The sequence below is a fragment of the Neltuma alba genome, unplaced genomic scaffold (genome assembly GCF_004799145.2).
Source record: "Neltuma alba isolate B1F8T4 unplaced genomic scaffold, ASM479914v2 tig00010270_pilon, whole genome shotgun sequence".
Lineage (NCBI taxonomy): Eukaryota > Viridiplantae > Streptophyta > Magnoliopsida > Fabales > Fabaceae > Neltuma > Neltuma alba.
The window spans coordinates 414261-431055 of NW_021635195.1; the positions used below are offsets into that span (position 1 = coordinate 414261).

The 16795-nt window shown below is 35.2% G+C and overlaps 2 protein-coding genes across 2 annotated transcripts; both read left to right on the plus strand.

Annotated features, from left to right (window-relative positions):
• Positions 1-979: 979 nt before the first annotated feature.
• LOC114755473 (uncharacterized) lies at positions 980-2035 on the plus strand. The gene has a single exon (XM_028944352.1). It carries the CDS (start codon positions 980-982, stop codon positions 2033-2035), a length of 1056 nt encoding a protein of 351 aa, XP_028800185.1.
• A 13081-nt stretch (positions 2036-15116) lies between these two features.
• Positions 15117-16199, plus strand: LOC114755474 (PR5-like receptor kinase). The gene has a single exon (XM_028944353.1). It carries the CDS (start codon positions 15117-15119, stop codon positions 16197-16199), a length of 1083 nt encoding a protein of 360 aa, XP_028800186.1.
• The last annotated feature ends 596 nt before the right edge of the window (positions 16200-16795 follow it).

Consider the following 16795-nt stretch of genomic DNA (forward strand, 5'->3'; position numbering starts at 1 on the left):
CTCATCGTCTAATTATCTCCTTACTCAATCATCACAATATATATCTATGTATTGACTACATATTAACTTTATATTATCTCCTTTCTTAATTATCATGTTTTATATTATATAATGTTACTCTATTGTTCTTTTCTTTACATTTTAATTTTTTTTCATTATGTTATATATATTTATTTTATGTTAACATTCTGTTTTATTTTAAGTCATTTTATTTTTGTTGTCACATTGTAAAATATTATGTTTGTTTCAAATAATTGATGTAATTTATGTATCATCTCCATTTGGTATCTATGGTATTTTACATTATTTTATCTGTGTTGTACTAACTCTCATATACATATAATTTACAGTGTCCCATGTTGTTTTATCTATATTGTACTAACCCTTATATACATATATACATATATATATAATTTACTGTTGTTTTATCTATATTGTACTAACTCTCATATATATATAATTTACACTGTTTATATTTTTTTTTCCTATCATTCTATTTGTTTGTATTTATTTATGTTGTTTATATATGTTGTTTATATAATTTATTTATAATAAGGCCTAATAATTTATATGTTGTTTATTCATTATTTATCAATTTATATTTATTTCGTTTATCTCACTGTAGCATTATTTTTATTTTTATTTTTGGTTTAATTTTTATTATATATTAGTTAGTCTATTGTAATATTTATATATTTATTTATATTACCGCATTTACATTACCGCTTTCCCCTATATATATTTATATATACATTGTCTCTATATTATTATTGTAACTAATTATTTGTGTTGTTTATTATTTTTTTCCTCATATATGTTTATTTGTCATTGTTTATTTATTCATTTATTTTGTTTATAATTTTAAAGAATAATTTATTTATGGGTGACTTTTGAATCCTAATATTTTATTTATTGTGTTTCAGTGTGCATCAATTTTATTATAATTCTAATTTTTGTTATTATCATTTTAGTTTGATCCATGGCCAATCTTACCAAACTCGAGTTTACGGCTCTTGATATCACTGGAAAAAACTATTTGTCTTGGGTCTTAGATGCTGAAATCCACCTAGATGCCAAAGGTCTAGGAAGTACTATTTTACCTGGAAATGAAGCAACTAGCCAAGACAAGGCTAAGGCTATGATTTTCCTACGCCACCATTTGCATGAAGGGTTGAAAGCTGAATACCTGACGGTAAAAGACCCGTTAGAATTGTGGAATAATTTAAAAGAAAGGTATGATCATCAAAAAACGGTAATTTTGCCTAAAGCTCGTTATGAATGGATGCATTTGAGGCTCCAAGATTTTAAATCTGTGACTGAATATAATTCAGCAGTTTTCAAAATAAGTTCTCAATTGAAATTATGTGGTGAGAAAATAACAGATGAGGACTTATTAGAAAAAACATTTTCAACTTTTCATGCTTCAAATGTGCTCCTGCAGCAGCAATATCGTGAAAAGGGTTTTAAGAAATATTCTGAATTGATCTCATGTCTTCTTGTGGCTGAACAAAATAACGAGCTATTAATGAAAAATCATGAGATCCGTCCCACTGGATCAGCTCCATTCCCTGAAGCGAATGTGACTGTACGCAATAATCATCATACACGTGGACGCGGTCGTGGTCGTGGTCGTGGCCGAGACCGTGGTCGTGGTAGGGGACGCACAAATTACCGTCATTATGGTGGGGGAAGCAACAATTATAACCCAAATACCCACCAAAAGAAGAAACTTGGGGATGGGCAGAAAAAAGATAAGAATGGCCCTTCAAGAGTTGTTGAAAATCAATGTTACCGGTGTGGCATGAAAGGACATTGGTCACGTACCTGTCGTACGCCTGAGCATCTAGCAAAACTTTATCAGGCCTCTATAAAAAGAAGTTCAAATAATGTGGAAGCAAATTTGACTTTTCAAAGTGATGATGTGGAGGCAAATTTTGCATACAAAAATGATAATATCAATGAGCTAGATGATGTTAATGGCCTTGATGCTATGGCACATTTGGATGTGGCTGATTTCTTTGAGAATCATGATTAGAAGAATTTGGATAATTTTAGTTTGCTTTATTTATGCTTTTTAATTTAGTTTATGTTTATTTATTTCTCTTTTTTTTAAGAGTATTATTAATCATGATGTACTTCGAATTTATATTAATGAATGTTTTTTTTTCGGTGAAGAATATGGATGTTTCTCTTCCTTTTGTTGGGCACAAGAATGAAGATATATGCCTGATAGATAGTGCTACAACACACACCATACTCAAAGATAGAAAATATTTTTCTCATCTTACGATAAATAGTGCAAGCGTCAATACTATAGCGGGTAATACAAAACTAATTGAAGGCTCCGGAAGAGCAATTATAATATTACCCAGAGGAACAAAATTTGTTATTAATGATGCTTTATATTCCTCGAAGTCTCAAAGAAATTTATTAAGTTTTAAAGATATTCGCCAAAATGGATATCATGTTGAGACTATAAATGAGAAGAACATTGAATATTTGCATGTTACAATGGTAAGAAATGGAGAAAAATATGTCATGGAAGAATTACCGACATTATCTTCTGGTTTGTACTATACAAATATTAGTACAATTGAAACAAATGCTACGGTAAACCAGAAGTTTACTGATAAAGATACGTTTATTGTTTGGCATGATCGGTTAGGCCATCCCGGATCAACTATGATGCGAAGAATTATTGAAAATTCACATGGACACCCATTGAAGAGCCAGAAGATTCTTCAATTTAAAGAATTTTCATGTGCTGCTTGTTCTCAAGGCAAATTAATTATAAGGCCTTCATTGACAAAAATAGGAGTTGAATCTCCTGCATTTCTAGAGCGTATCCAAGGAGATATATGTGGACCTATCCATCCACCATGTGGACCATTCAAATATTTTATGGTTTTAATAGATGCATCTACAAGATGGTCCCATGTGTGTTTGTTATCAACACGTAATTTAGCATTTGCTAGATTACTTGCTCAAATAATTCGATTAAGAGCACAATTTCCAGACCATGCAATTAAGACAATTCGTCTTGATAACGCTAGTGAGTTTTCATCTCAAGTTTTTAATGATTATTGCATGGCAACTGGAATAACAGTAGAAAAATCTGTTGCTTATGTCCACACTCAAAATGGCCTAGCAGAGTCATTTATTAAACGCCTCCAATTGATTGCTAGACCAATGCTCTTGAGAACAAAACTTCCTATTTCAGCTTGGGGACATGCAATTCTGCATGCAGCAGCAATTATACTCATCAGGCCAACAAGTTATCATGAATTCTCCCCGTTACAATTGACTTTTGGTCGAGAGCCAAATATTTCCCATCTTAGAATTTTTGGATGTGCGGTATTTGTCCCTATTGCTCCACCACAACGCACAAAGATGGGACCTCAAAGAAGGTTAGGGATATATGTTGGCTATGAATCTCCTTCTATAATTAAGTATTTAGAACCATTAACAGGAGATTTGTTTACAGCACGTTTTGACGATTGTCATTTTGATGAGACAATTTTTCCAATATTAGGGGGAGATAATAAGCAGCTGGATAAAGAAATCATATGGAAAGCATTATCATTATCTCATCTAGATCCTCGTACACAACAATGTGAACTTGAAGTTCAAAGAATAATTCATTTGCAAAATATTGCAAATCAACTGCCAAATGCATTCACTGATCCTAAGAGAATTACTAAATCTCACATTCCAGCTGAAAATGCTCCAATTAGAATTGATGTCCCAGCAGGACAACTAGAAAGCGCAAGTGAAACCAAACCACGCCTGAAGCGGGGTAGACCAATCGGTTCCAAAGATAAAACTCCTAGAAAGAAAAAAGGAGCAAATAATCATGATGGTCATGATAGTCAAATTGAGGAGGCAAGTCCTATAGGAGAGGACCGAAACATAACTAATCAAAAGACCTCAGAGGAGGCTCAGGTACCTGAAAATAATGAAGAGATCTCAATAAGTTATGTTACTACAGGAAAAAGATGGAACCGAGAGAACACAGTTGTTGACAATATTTTTTCATATAATGTTGCTGTTGAAATAATTAATCAACATGAGGATCTTGAACCTACATCAGTTGAAGAATGTAGACATAGAGATGATTGGCCAAAATGGAAAGATGCAATTCAAGCAGAGTTAAATTCACTTTCAAAGCGTGAAGTTTTTGGACCTGTAGTCCATATACCAAATGGTGTGAAACCAGTTGGATACAGATGGGTCTTCGTGCGCAAACGAAATGAGAAAAATGAGATTGTTAGATATAAAGCACGGCTTGTAGCACAAGGATTTTCACAAAGACCTGGTATTGATTATGAAGAGACATATTCTCCTGTGGTGGATGCAATCACTTTAAGATATATAATTAGTTTGGCAGTCCATAGAAAACTTGAAATGCGTTTAATGGATGTTGTTACGGCATATTTATATGGTTCTTTAGATACTGAGATTTATATGAAAATCCCTGAAGGATTTAAATTGCCAGAGGCATGTAAGAATTCTCGAGAAAATTATGCAATTCGTTTGCATAAATCCTTATATGGATTAAAACAATCTGGAAGAATGTGGTATAACCGACTTAGTGAATATTTGTTGAGAGAAGGTTATAAAAATGATCCAATTTGCCCATGTGTTTTTATAAAAAGAAATGGATCAGAGTTTGTTATAATTGCTGTCTATGTGGATGATTTAAATATAATTGGAACTCCTGAAGAGCTTCAAAAAGCAGTTGATTGTTTAAAGAAAGAATTTGAAATGAAAGATCTTGGAAGAACAAAGTTTTGCCTTGGCTTGCAAATTGAGCACTTGGCAAATGGAATTTTCCTCCATCAATCAACTTATATTGAAAAAGTATTAAAGCGATTTTACATGGATAAGGCACATCCGTTATCTACTCCTATGGTTGTAAGATCACTGGATAAGGATAAAGATCCTTTTCGTCCTCAAGAAGATGAGGAAGAACTTCTTGGTCCTGAAGTACCATATCTCAGTGCCATAGGTGCATTAATGTATCTTGCTAATTCAACACGACCTGATATTGCATTTGCTGTTAGTTTATTGGCAAGATTTAGTTCTTTCCCAACAAGAAGGCATTGGAATGGAATTAAGCATATATTTCGATATCTTCGAGGGACAATTGATATGGGATTATTTTACTCTAATGAATCAGAATCACAATTAATTGGCTATGCAGATGCAGGATTTCTATCAGATCCACATAAAGGCAAGTCTCAAACAGGATATTTATTTATTTGTGGAGGTACAGCGATCTCATGGCGTTCAACAAAACAAACTTTATCAGCTACCTCATCAAATCATGCGGAAATAATTGCAATTCATGAGGCAAGTCGAGAATGCGTTTGGCTGAGGTCAGTGACTCAACATATTCAAAAAATGTGTGGTTTTTCCCTTGAACAGAAGATTCCAACAGTATTATATGAAGACAATACAGCATGCATAGCTCAATTAAATGGAGGATATATCAAAGGAGACAGAACAAAACATATTTCTCCAAAGTTCTTTTTCACTCATGATCTTTTGAAAAGTGGTGATATAGATGTTCAACAAATTCGCTCATGTGACAACCTTGCTGATTTGTTTACCAAGACACTGCCGACTAGAACATTTGAGAAGTTAGTGTATGGTATTGGAATGCGCAGACTTAAAGACTTAAAATGATGTTATCATTAGGGGGAGTAAATATTGTGTACTCTTTTTCCTTCACTGGGTTTTTGTCCCAATGGGTTTTTCCTAGTAAGGTTTTAATGAGGCACAATACTCATTATGGACATCCAAGGGGGAGTGTTATGAATATTGCATGAGTGGATGTCCATAACCCCTAACCCTTAGAATTCTCATAGGATTCCTTACCTTCAAGTGTCATAAACTACATAACCTCCATAATGAATGTTTTTGGGAGGAGTTTCTTATTGTTAATGCTATTATGATGTTCTTTATTCCTTTGTAACCTTAGTATAGGACTTCAATGCTTGGAGGCCTATAAATAGAGGGCATACATGAGGCATTTGTACCTTGAACCAAAGTGAATGAGAAAAGGCCATTGTCTTCTCTATCTCTTGCTTTCTTTTCTACTCTTCATTCTCCTTATTTCTTGTAGTTTTACATCACGTTATCAGCACGGCCTTGCTCTGAAAATTTGAGGTATAAACCCTTCGTAAGATGATGCACTCTTCTCATCGTCTAATTATCTCCTTACTCAATCATCACAATATATATCTATGTATTGACTACATATTAACTTTATATTATCTCCTTTCTTAATTATCATGTTTTATATTATATAATGTTACTCTATTGTTCTTTTCTTTACATTTTAATTTTTTTTCATTATGTTATATATATTTATTTTATGTTAACATTCTGTTTTATTTTAAGTCATTTTATTTTTGTACATACAGATAGATGTACTTTGATTTATATCTTTTTTACTAGAAATTTTTTTAATTTTCTCAATTTTTCTTTGTTTTTCTGCTTGTTTTAGGCCTCTCGTTCCCACTATCCCTTTAAGTAAACTTTGGGAGACTACTTATAGCCCGTAGTTTTCTGTAGTCTGCTGAAGTGCTATTATAGCAATTCCATGGGGAGTTTGGATTTGAATCATCAATCAGTTCTTGGTTGTGGCACGCAACATGAATTAAGGCTCTGTTTGGATAGCACCCCAAACCATGGTTTGGGGACCCAAACCATGGTTTGGGGAAAATGCTACCCAAACAGCCTCTCCAAAAACCAAAACCATGGTTTTGGAAAAAGCAAAATTTTTTTGCTTTTGGAGAAAAAAGGGAGAGTGTGAAAGCCTATATGATATGTATCTTGTTATTTTTTTATAAACATATTTTTTTATAAATATATTTAATCTTATATTTTATAAATATATATAGAGATTAATTATTTATTAATTATATTATCTTATGTATTATTAATTATGTTGGTAAAAAACATATTATTAACAATTTTATTTCTTCAAATTAAAATATATCATAAAATCTATTTTTTCTGTAATTATCATATTAACTTATGTCTTTTTTTTAGTAATTTGTATATATAAAAAGTGCTTCTGATAACAACTATCCAAACACTCTCACTTCTCAGAATCACTTTTTTACAAAATCTATTCTTTACAGAATCTATTTTTTCCAGAATCTATTCCCAGAATCACTTTTCCAAACCACGATTTGGTTTCATCCAAACACACCCTAAATCTGCCATTTGTATTTACATGGAATGAAAGGTAAATCATTAATTAGGACATTTATTCTGACATGGTTTGGTCTGTAAAGAATCTGGTAATTGAACATGTCTTCAAGGACATTTTTGTGATAATAATATCCTTACCTTTAATATTTTATAATAGGATATTTCTTATTTGCATGCTAGCATGAACTAGAAACACTAGCCTGCATGGTTTCTTTCTCTGTTCCTTCTATTTGACCCTTCCATTGCTCTGCTACATGCAAATAAGTGTTCTGTTCTTGTCATAGACTTTTTTGGTTTGTTACAACAATGTAGCAGTTCAGACTTTAGAGATCACTTAGAAAAACTCCTTGCTAATCAAATAAATGCCCAATCCACGATGGTACGAGGAAAGTAAACCAAAACGCTTGGTAACCCTATTTGGTCCTATATGATTGGTCTGCTGAAGTACCCAACTTTAGTTGTGGGCTTTTTTCCCCCCTACCGCATAGGTATCTTTTTATTGGAGGCAATCCTATTTGAGGTACTATTAAGCACTAAATGTGGGTACCTCTTCCAGTGAGGATTCAAACCAGGAGGGTTTTGATTTACCAGTAATCCATCTTTTCTCAGTTATATAGTCCGGCCCAATTACATTTTAATGATGTCGATTTTTAATTACCAATTACCAATTTGAATTGTTATCATATTTAATACTAAAATAGAATGTATAGTCAATCTTATAAATCCGTGAACAGGTAAAATGAATGAGTAAGCATGCAATAGCAAAAATGAAAATATAAAAAGCACAGATTTAGAAAGTCAATAGTTAATGCTCAATTATATTGGGGAATTTTCCTGATGTGATTTACTTAAATAGTGACTCCTTAAATTATAAAATAGTTAATAATATATAGTGTTTGTATGCATAATTTATAAGACATAATGGTGTCAATTAAGTAGTGAGATTGATGTTAACATGAATTATTAAGGTTAACAAGTGGGGCCATTTTTACTAAATACAGATATTTTTTATTGAAAACAATCTTATTCGAAGTACCATGGAGAGTTTGAATCTTATTTCGTGGGGAGTTCGAATCTTATATCATTAGTCCATTGCGATAAATCTAACCTTGTGCTTAGAAGGAATGTCTTTATTTGTTGTGCCATTCGGAATACGCAATGAATATGGTCAACACCAACTTTCATTTATTGTGAAATGTGAAAGAAGGGAGGATTTTCATTTTAGGACAGAGGTTTTTGAAGGGAATTGAAAGACGACGCGCAGCGGAAAAACAACTCGAAATTTTAAAACTTTCATTCCCTTTCCCGGATCTACCGATCGCGTTTAAGTCAGGTAGTAAGAAGCATTACCTTTAGGCGTTTGATTTCCTGGTGACTCGCTGATTCAGCTGTTCAGGATGCTTCTGCTCGCCTCCTTTATCGTTCGAAGTCGACAACTCCGATCGGCTTCCTCTACTGGTATCCACACGAGTAGCCCTTGTAAAGCCCTCTTGTAAAACCCTTTTTGCTTAAACATCAATACTGTTCATAAGACCACTACTATGGTAGAAAAGGAAATTTGTTAATACGAGCTACCATAGTAGAAGAAAATTTCATATTTTTAGAAATTGACTTTCAAACTCGGGTCAACCCGATAGACGTTGCATGCAACTAAAATAATCCATTCATATTCACTGGGCCTCCGAGCCTCCGGCCCGGGTAACACATACATCAAAATCAGCCCATCAAAATAGTTTTTCCACCAAGTAAAACATATTCCATAAAGCAATAGCAATGGCCTCCGGCCAACCAAAATAGGGAGATACATTCTATTCAGTTTACAACAAGGCCGGGAAATCAAAGATACCAAAAAGCGGTCCTAAATGTGGCAATATAACTACTACTCATACATATACAAATGCTAGAGGCCTAAAGCTAACCCAGCTCAAGCCTCTGCGTCTCTTCCCGAAGGTGCTCGCCTAGAACCTTCTCCTGAAAACATTGTAAACCACGGGGTGAGACAAAGTCCCAGTAACCAACCTTTCCAATACTAGGTACTACTAAATAGGTGCTCGTGAGGTGTCAAGTGGGGCAGTTCACAAATAATACATAATGATAGCCACAACAATTTATGCAAGTGAAATGATGCAATCCCATCAACCAAATCCCTCACTTTGGGGGATTTTCAGGAGCCGAACCCGGCCTATCCCTCACTATGGGGGACGTAAGGAGCCATAAAGGCCTATCGCTCACTCTGGGGGACATAATGAGCCCGAAGGCCTATCCCTCACTATGGGGGACGTAAAGAGCCAACCATCATGCATTAATGGAGGCCTTACCACGTGGTAGTATCAGACAAAACTCTCACCAATTTCCCAATTAATGCATCATGCTCAAATCATAATCAAGAGCAATAATCATTTCACAATTAACTTCATTCAGTGGCATATCTTTCACAATTCCACAAATTCATTCATCATAAATCCAAACCCCACAAGACGGTTTTCCATTTTTATATACAACATATAGTTCGAACACAATTACTATTTGGAGCACAAAACACAAATCTACTCACAATACCACAGAAGCAAGTACTAAGGATTGGAAAGTGGTTACCTCTCGCCTGAGCAAGGAATAACAATCAACAAAGTGGCCCCGCGCACCACCAAGACTCACAACCGGTCTACACAAGCACACAAACATACAACCAACATATATTAGCTTTCAAACTAATAATGTGGCCAAAACAACACTTGGGGACACAAAATTCCTATCTCCCATCAAAACTCTACCCAACTCAAAGGGTATAACTATCAAAACAACACTCCAAAGTCCTCAAAGTCTATTAAAACATCAAGTCTCCTTCCAAGCATCAACTAGAGTTCAAACCTCAAGGACCCACTATAGGAATTCAACCTCCAACAACCCATTTGAGCAATTAAGGTTCCAACAACAAATCTAAACCGATTAAACATCCAATTTAACCCTCCTTAACATAACCCAATTCACAAAACTCAAAATCAATCTCTACATTATCATCCTCAATCCCAAATCATCCAATTCCATAAACCCTAACTCCAAAATTCAAGATTCTTTAAATCCAAGGAAACTACACCGATTAAATACTTAAACTAACCCAATGCAATCAATTAAACTCAAAACAATCGGTCAAAAACCTCAATTCCATCACAACCTAGAAAAACCTAGAGTTCCACCAAAAATCCTCATAAATTCCATGGAATTTCTAGAAAGAAAGAAGATTAGAGGTTAAAATCACTTACTTGAGGTAATGGATCCTTAGAAATGCCTTTCTCAAGCCTCCTCCACGAAACCCTAGCAGAGCTTCTCTCTCCTCCTTCAGATTTTCCAATTTTCGCACATCTGAACCCTCCAGCGATTATATAGAATCGCGACCTTTCGCCGCGGCGAACTAATCCCGAGAGGGATTACTCGCCTGAAAAACCGACTTCGCCGCGGCGAAAGCTTCCCGAGAGGAAACTCTCACTCGCCCAGAAGAACTTCGCCGCGGCGTGCCCTTACCTTCGCCGCGGTGAAACCTTCCCGAAAGGGAAGCCTCGCTCACCAGAACAACTTTGCCGCGGCGTCCCCAAGACTTCGCCGCGGCCAAACCTGCCCGAAAGACATAGCCTACTAGGAACTCCCGGTTCGCCGCGGCGAAGTAAACTTCGCCGCGGCGAACATACCCTGAGAGGGGTACGTTCACCTATGCCTCCAACCAACCTCAAATCCAACCCCAAACACCAAGATCAAGATTAAATCACTAATCTATCCTCAAAATCAACCCAAAAGAGGCTATTAAAACCCGATAAAACTTAGGATGTTACAGCCCTCAACCTCGAACGGCGTGCTAGCGCCTGTGTCCGTCTAGGGTTTTAGGAATCCGTCCTCTCTCCTCTCTTAGGCCGTCTCTTATCTGTCAGTTCACTCACACCTTAAACCCTAGCTCCTCATATCAAATATATAGGATGCTATATAGGTTTAATTAATAATATTTAATTTCGAAATTAACTCTAAATTAATTCCGAAATTAATACAATATCAAATATTGCCTAATCAGATAAGAGAACAATTAAATAAATATGGTTTAAATTAAATCCGTCTCACAGATTTAATTCACCTATTTATTTAATAAAGAGATGACGGAATTAATTTATATATATTTAATTTATCCTTATAAATTAAATCTAACAATTAATATCTCTTATATTTATATATATATACGAATTTATATATATATATACACGTCCACCCTATATTATTCATTGAATCTGGACATCATAACTCGTGTCGGGCTATTTTGTGTGCGACCCTATAGGCCCATATGAAGTTGGCAGTGGGCCATTAACTATAATGACTCACAAGTCGTAAGCGGTCTCTAGCAAGACATCACGACTACCCAAATCATATGAGGATCATTGAACGATGCAACCTTTCATACAACCATATCACGTCCCTTTTGTCTCACGACATTTTGGTCATGGATGAGGCATGGAGAACGTCATCCTCCTGTCCATGACCGTTACTTTCTCGATCCCTGAGTAGTCTGAGTACAGAAATGGAACTACCTTTCCATTATAGTATGGCCATACATTTCTCAGACTCACTCATCGAGGGGCCCAGTAATGTCTCTCTACGAATGTGAGGGACAAATTCCATCTTGACCATTCACATTCCTTCGCATGAAAAACCACTAAGCCTGAACATAGTCTTTATGATCACTCGGTCAAAAGTGACTTTTCACTAGGTCAAAGCTAAGCGTTTCTCATGTATGAATCCATGATGATCTCAGGTCAAAGGGCACAGTGACATGGTTTGTATATGAGAGAAGCTTATGACTTAACCCATGCAGCTCTCTCATAGCGGGTCGGTCCAACACCTTGTACTCTTACATGTGCCTATGACTTTAATTTATATCTCTATATATCTTTAAAGTCATACTGGTCTTATTTCATCTTTGCTCCCACATAGATGACCGACCAGGGACATTTAGGATAAACCATGAGTTATCCAAGGATAGTTATCACAGTAAACATGCAAATAATATGATAACGTAATTAATAAATTCATAAATTAACAATGTTCAAAACATAATGATTGGCCCCTAGGGCACAATTTCCAACAGTTTTTTGTCCCTGAAAAATCAAGAATCAAGAAATGAGTAACGAAGGATTCCGACCTCTCATTGTGAAGTCAAAAGTCTGCTCTGACCCAAAAGCTGTGACTGATAAATGTTGAGCTAGCTAGCCACTAGCTAGCATGCTGCCATAACAATGGAGGCCTACATGCAATTCCTCACCTTCTTCTTCCTTTCCTCTTTCCCACTTTCGCGCACTCAACCAAATAAGGAATACAGAGAGTGCCAACCATCCCTTTGCAGAAAACTTGGAAATATCGATTACCCCTTGTGGTCGGAGATCGGTCGACCCCATTATTGTGGCAGACCTGAGTTCCAGCTAAATTGTTCCCAAAATGAAGATAACTTCCCTTCCATTCAAATCGATTCACAGACTTTCAATATCACACAGATTGACCCATCCACTCACAAGATGAAACTGGTGCGAACTGACTTTGTATACGATAATTGTTCTTCACATTTGACCAACACTTCTGTGAGTACCCTGCTCAACCTCTTCCATTATGACGAGCCACATGGGAACGTGACCGTATTCTATGATTGCCCCAAAGACTCTTCAATTGGGGGAATCAAATTCGCATGCCAGCCTCGGACAAGCTCTAATCCGAATTCTAACAATCATGTTTTGTATTCGGAATATGTCGAGAAAGATCTGGGATTCCCCGAGCCTATTAAGAATTGCAAGCATCATGTTCAGGTGCCAGTTTCAAACGAAACTGATGGAGATAGTTCCCAAGCCCTTCTAGATGCTTTTGGTAAAGGGTTTCGTGTGCAGTATGTCGTAGATGAGTCTTGTGGAAAATGCTTGGATTCTCATGGAAGACGTGGGTCGAATGAGACGTCTCCGTTTATCTGCTATTGCCTCAATGGACATCATCCTCTTAACTGTTCTGTTTCTTCCGATTCTTCCGACCATTCCGATTCTTCCGATCGTTCCAATTCTTCCGATATGCACCTCTTCACTTCCTTCTTCTCCCATTTTTTATCCCCTCATAGTTTTCGTTCATCACTTGCCATGCCAAATTTATACTATGTCCTAATTTTAATATAAGAACCTGTTTAGTTTTTATTCTGATATTAAATATAAGATTTTAATTTATTTTATCTTTCATATTTATTCACTTTTTTTAAAATAGTCATTGTAATAATAATAGTTTTACCTAATATACTTGATTAATAAGAATATTTTTAGCAAGGATATTTTAGAAAAGATAATACCTATTTATTACAAATAACTAATTTAACTAATTTTTTTAATCTACTTAAATTAATAAACTAATTCTTATATTAAATATTCGATGCTCTACTAATGATAGCTCTTATTCTTGCATATTTGTTTAGAGATGGTTTTTTCAATGTGATTACGTAACTGGCTTGTTTACGGTAGAATTCAACATATTGGGAGTGCTAGCTAGCTATTCCCTTCCCCCCCTGGTAAAACTCCCAAATTTTGTTTGATTTGTATTTTTTATTTTAATCAATTCCATAGAATTTTTTTAGAATAAATTTTGAAAAAAATTATAAAAAATCTGTTTAAATTATTATTTTAAAAAAATATTTAAAATAGTAAAATGAATGTTGAAAAACTAGTTTGCTATTCCTTGACCAAACCCGGGCTAACCTAATCAAACATAAAAGTAAGCCGTAGAAGAAAATAGGAACAGGTTCAACCCAAGGATGGTGTAATATCGGATTTTAGACTTTTTAAGCCTTTAATGCCAATTTCTACAAATTTATTGAAAAAGAACAAAAATTAAGATAATAAAATTTAGTCTATTTCAGGCTTCACCCAACTTAGCTGGTCATATGCTAGGCTCCAAACCCAACTTCAAGTCGGTTAAACTCTTCATAGACTGAAGATCAACCAAGGAAAGAAAAGATTCTAGTATTTTAAATATTTATTAATAAGTTCTCTAACGTGCATGAAAAACCTAGTTATCATACTTTTACTGAATAATTTATCATAACGAACATTTACAATGAGGGGAAAAAATTGTCAGTTAATGAGAATACTATGGACTTCTGACTGAAAATGCTTGAGGCGTGCTTATCAAGAAAAGGACCTAAATGTAAATGCCCACAATCATATAGCTGTATGACTGAGTTCGGTGCTTTAGACGGCTGTATATGCAATTTTTTTTCCCTTGTTTATGTATGCATGCCTCAATTTGATTTGTCTTTGGCCATGGCCGCAGGACATTCTTCGAAGCCCAAATTTATAATAGGTAATGGATCAAACCTCCTTTTCTCCATATTTTTGTTTGCAATTTTGCCTATTATTTTTCATGTTTCAATTGAATATTCCATATTAAGTGGATATTTTTTACCGATCTCCATTCTATTCTGTTTCAATGCTGCATTACCAGTGTGCTTCTTTTTTTAAAGACGTCCGCGCTAAAAGGAGCTAGGTGATCATTAGACTCATGTCACAATTGAACTCAGTCGAATCTGTACACGTAAATATATTAATTGATAGCCTATAATGCTAAATTACTACACACAGATTTATACTACTAGACTTTTAGAAGATTTTTTATTCTAAGACCATAAACATCTTTTCTCATTCATTTTATAACACTTTGTTTTCAAGCATCATCTGTCACCACATATTGTACTGCAGAAACTGATGACTTTCATAATCATTACTACCCGGTGATTTACCTATTTACTCTATGTGAAAGGTGTTAGCGGAGCGATTGGACTGCTGCTTTTTGGTGTTACTATTTGTTGTTGTAAAAACAAATCATGGAGGCGAAGAATGGGATTATGCAAGGCATCTAAGGTTGACCAAAATATTGAGGCCTTCATTAGAAATCATGGTCCCTTAGCTCTCACAAGATATAAATTTGCAGGTGTCAAGAAAATGACCAACTCTTTCAAAGATAAATTGGGACAAGGTGGTTATGATTCTGTATACAAAGGAAAACTACCCAATGGCTATCCAGTTGCTGTAAAGTTATTGAAGGCATCAAAAGAGAATGGAGAAGACTTTATCAATGACGTTGCCAGCATCAGTAGGACTTCCCATGTAAATGTTGTTACCCTTCTTGGGTTTTGTTTTGAAGGCAAACAAAAGGTTCTCATATATGAATTTATGTCCAATGGATCTCTTGACAAGTTTATTCACAACAATGCAAATAAGAATAGTCTATGCTTGACTTGGGAAAATTTGTATCAAATTGCAATTGGGATAGCTCGAGGACTTGAGTATTTGCATAGAGGATGCAACACTCGAATTCTACATTTGGATATAAAGCCACATAACATCCTTTTAGATGAAATTTTTTGTCCCAAGATCTTAGATTTTGGTCTTGCTAAGCTTTGTCCAAAAAATGAAAGCATCGTTTCAATTTCAAAAGCGAGAGGAACTATAGGTTATCTTGCTTTGGAGGTTTGGAATAGAAACATAGGTGGAGTTTCGCATAAGTCTGATGTTTATAGTTATGGGATGATGCTCTTAGATATGGTTGGAGGGAAAAAGAACATGAATTTTGAGATCAATTGTTCAACTGATAAATATTTTCCAGATTATATTTATGTTCAATTTGAGCAAGGGAGCAGTTGGGGATGTAATGGAGACAATAATGTGGAGGAAAATGATATTGCAAAGATAATGACCATTGTGGGTTTGTGGTCTATACAAACATTTCCAAGTCAAAGACCTACAATGAGTAGAATGATCGAAATGTTAGAAAGAAGGCTTGAGCTGTTGGAAATGCCACCAAAACCTGTCATGCCTTCCCCACTAAGATTAGAACTAGAATCTTCCACCACTGCTACTTCGACAATAGAGATTTTGGGTTTTCAAAGCTCTCCCCACAAGCTGCTAGAGGAACACTAGGATTCAGAAATGTGGAAAAGAAGTTCAGGAGAGGTCTCACGACATGGTATCATTAGCATTTATGGTTATCAAATGTCGCTGCCAAGTTTTTTGTTTTGTTTTGTTTTTTTTTCCTTTTGGTTGGGGGAAAGGGGGGGTTATGAAGCTGAGGCCTCCAAGACCATTGAGATATACTTACCATATTGGATTTTAAAAGTTTCCGTAAGTCTGACTTAATGATGATTTGGGCTTATTCATTTGTTAAAGGATGTTTTGATTCCTCATAAATTTGTCAAAGCTATACAGCTTCTTCGTCATTATGGAGGTACACATTGACAGTATAAATTTATAGACTTCGCTAAGATTGCATGCATGGTCTGTGCTAATGCTTTCATTTAAGGTATTAGCTAAGTTACATAAACGAGGGGAGCAATGACAAAAGGAAAGAAAAGAAAAGAAGAGACACTTCACAATCACAAATGTTATGGCCTAAAAGAACAAGAGAATTAAAAAAAAAAAAAACTTCATAATTCATCCGTAGCTCTTCACAGCGGAGCATATTGACATTCTCATGTTTTCTCACCTTCCAAGGCCTTTGACCACTTTCTGAGCCCCTT

Excerpts from the sequence above, each read along its gene's own strand:
- LOC114755474 (XM_028944353.1), top strand. The coding sequence starts at position 15,117 with ATGGGATTATGCAAGGCATCTAAGGTTGACCAAAATATTGAGGCCTTC.
- LOC114755473 (XM_028944352.1), top strand. The coding sequence starts at position 980 with ATGGCCAATCTTACCAAACTCGAGTTTACGGCTCTTGATATCACTGGA.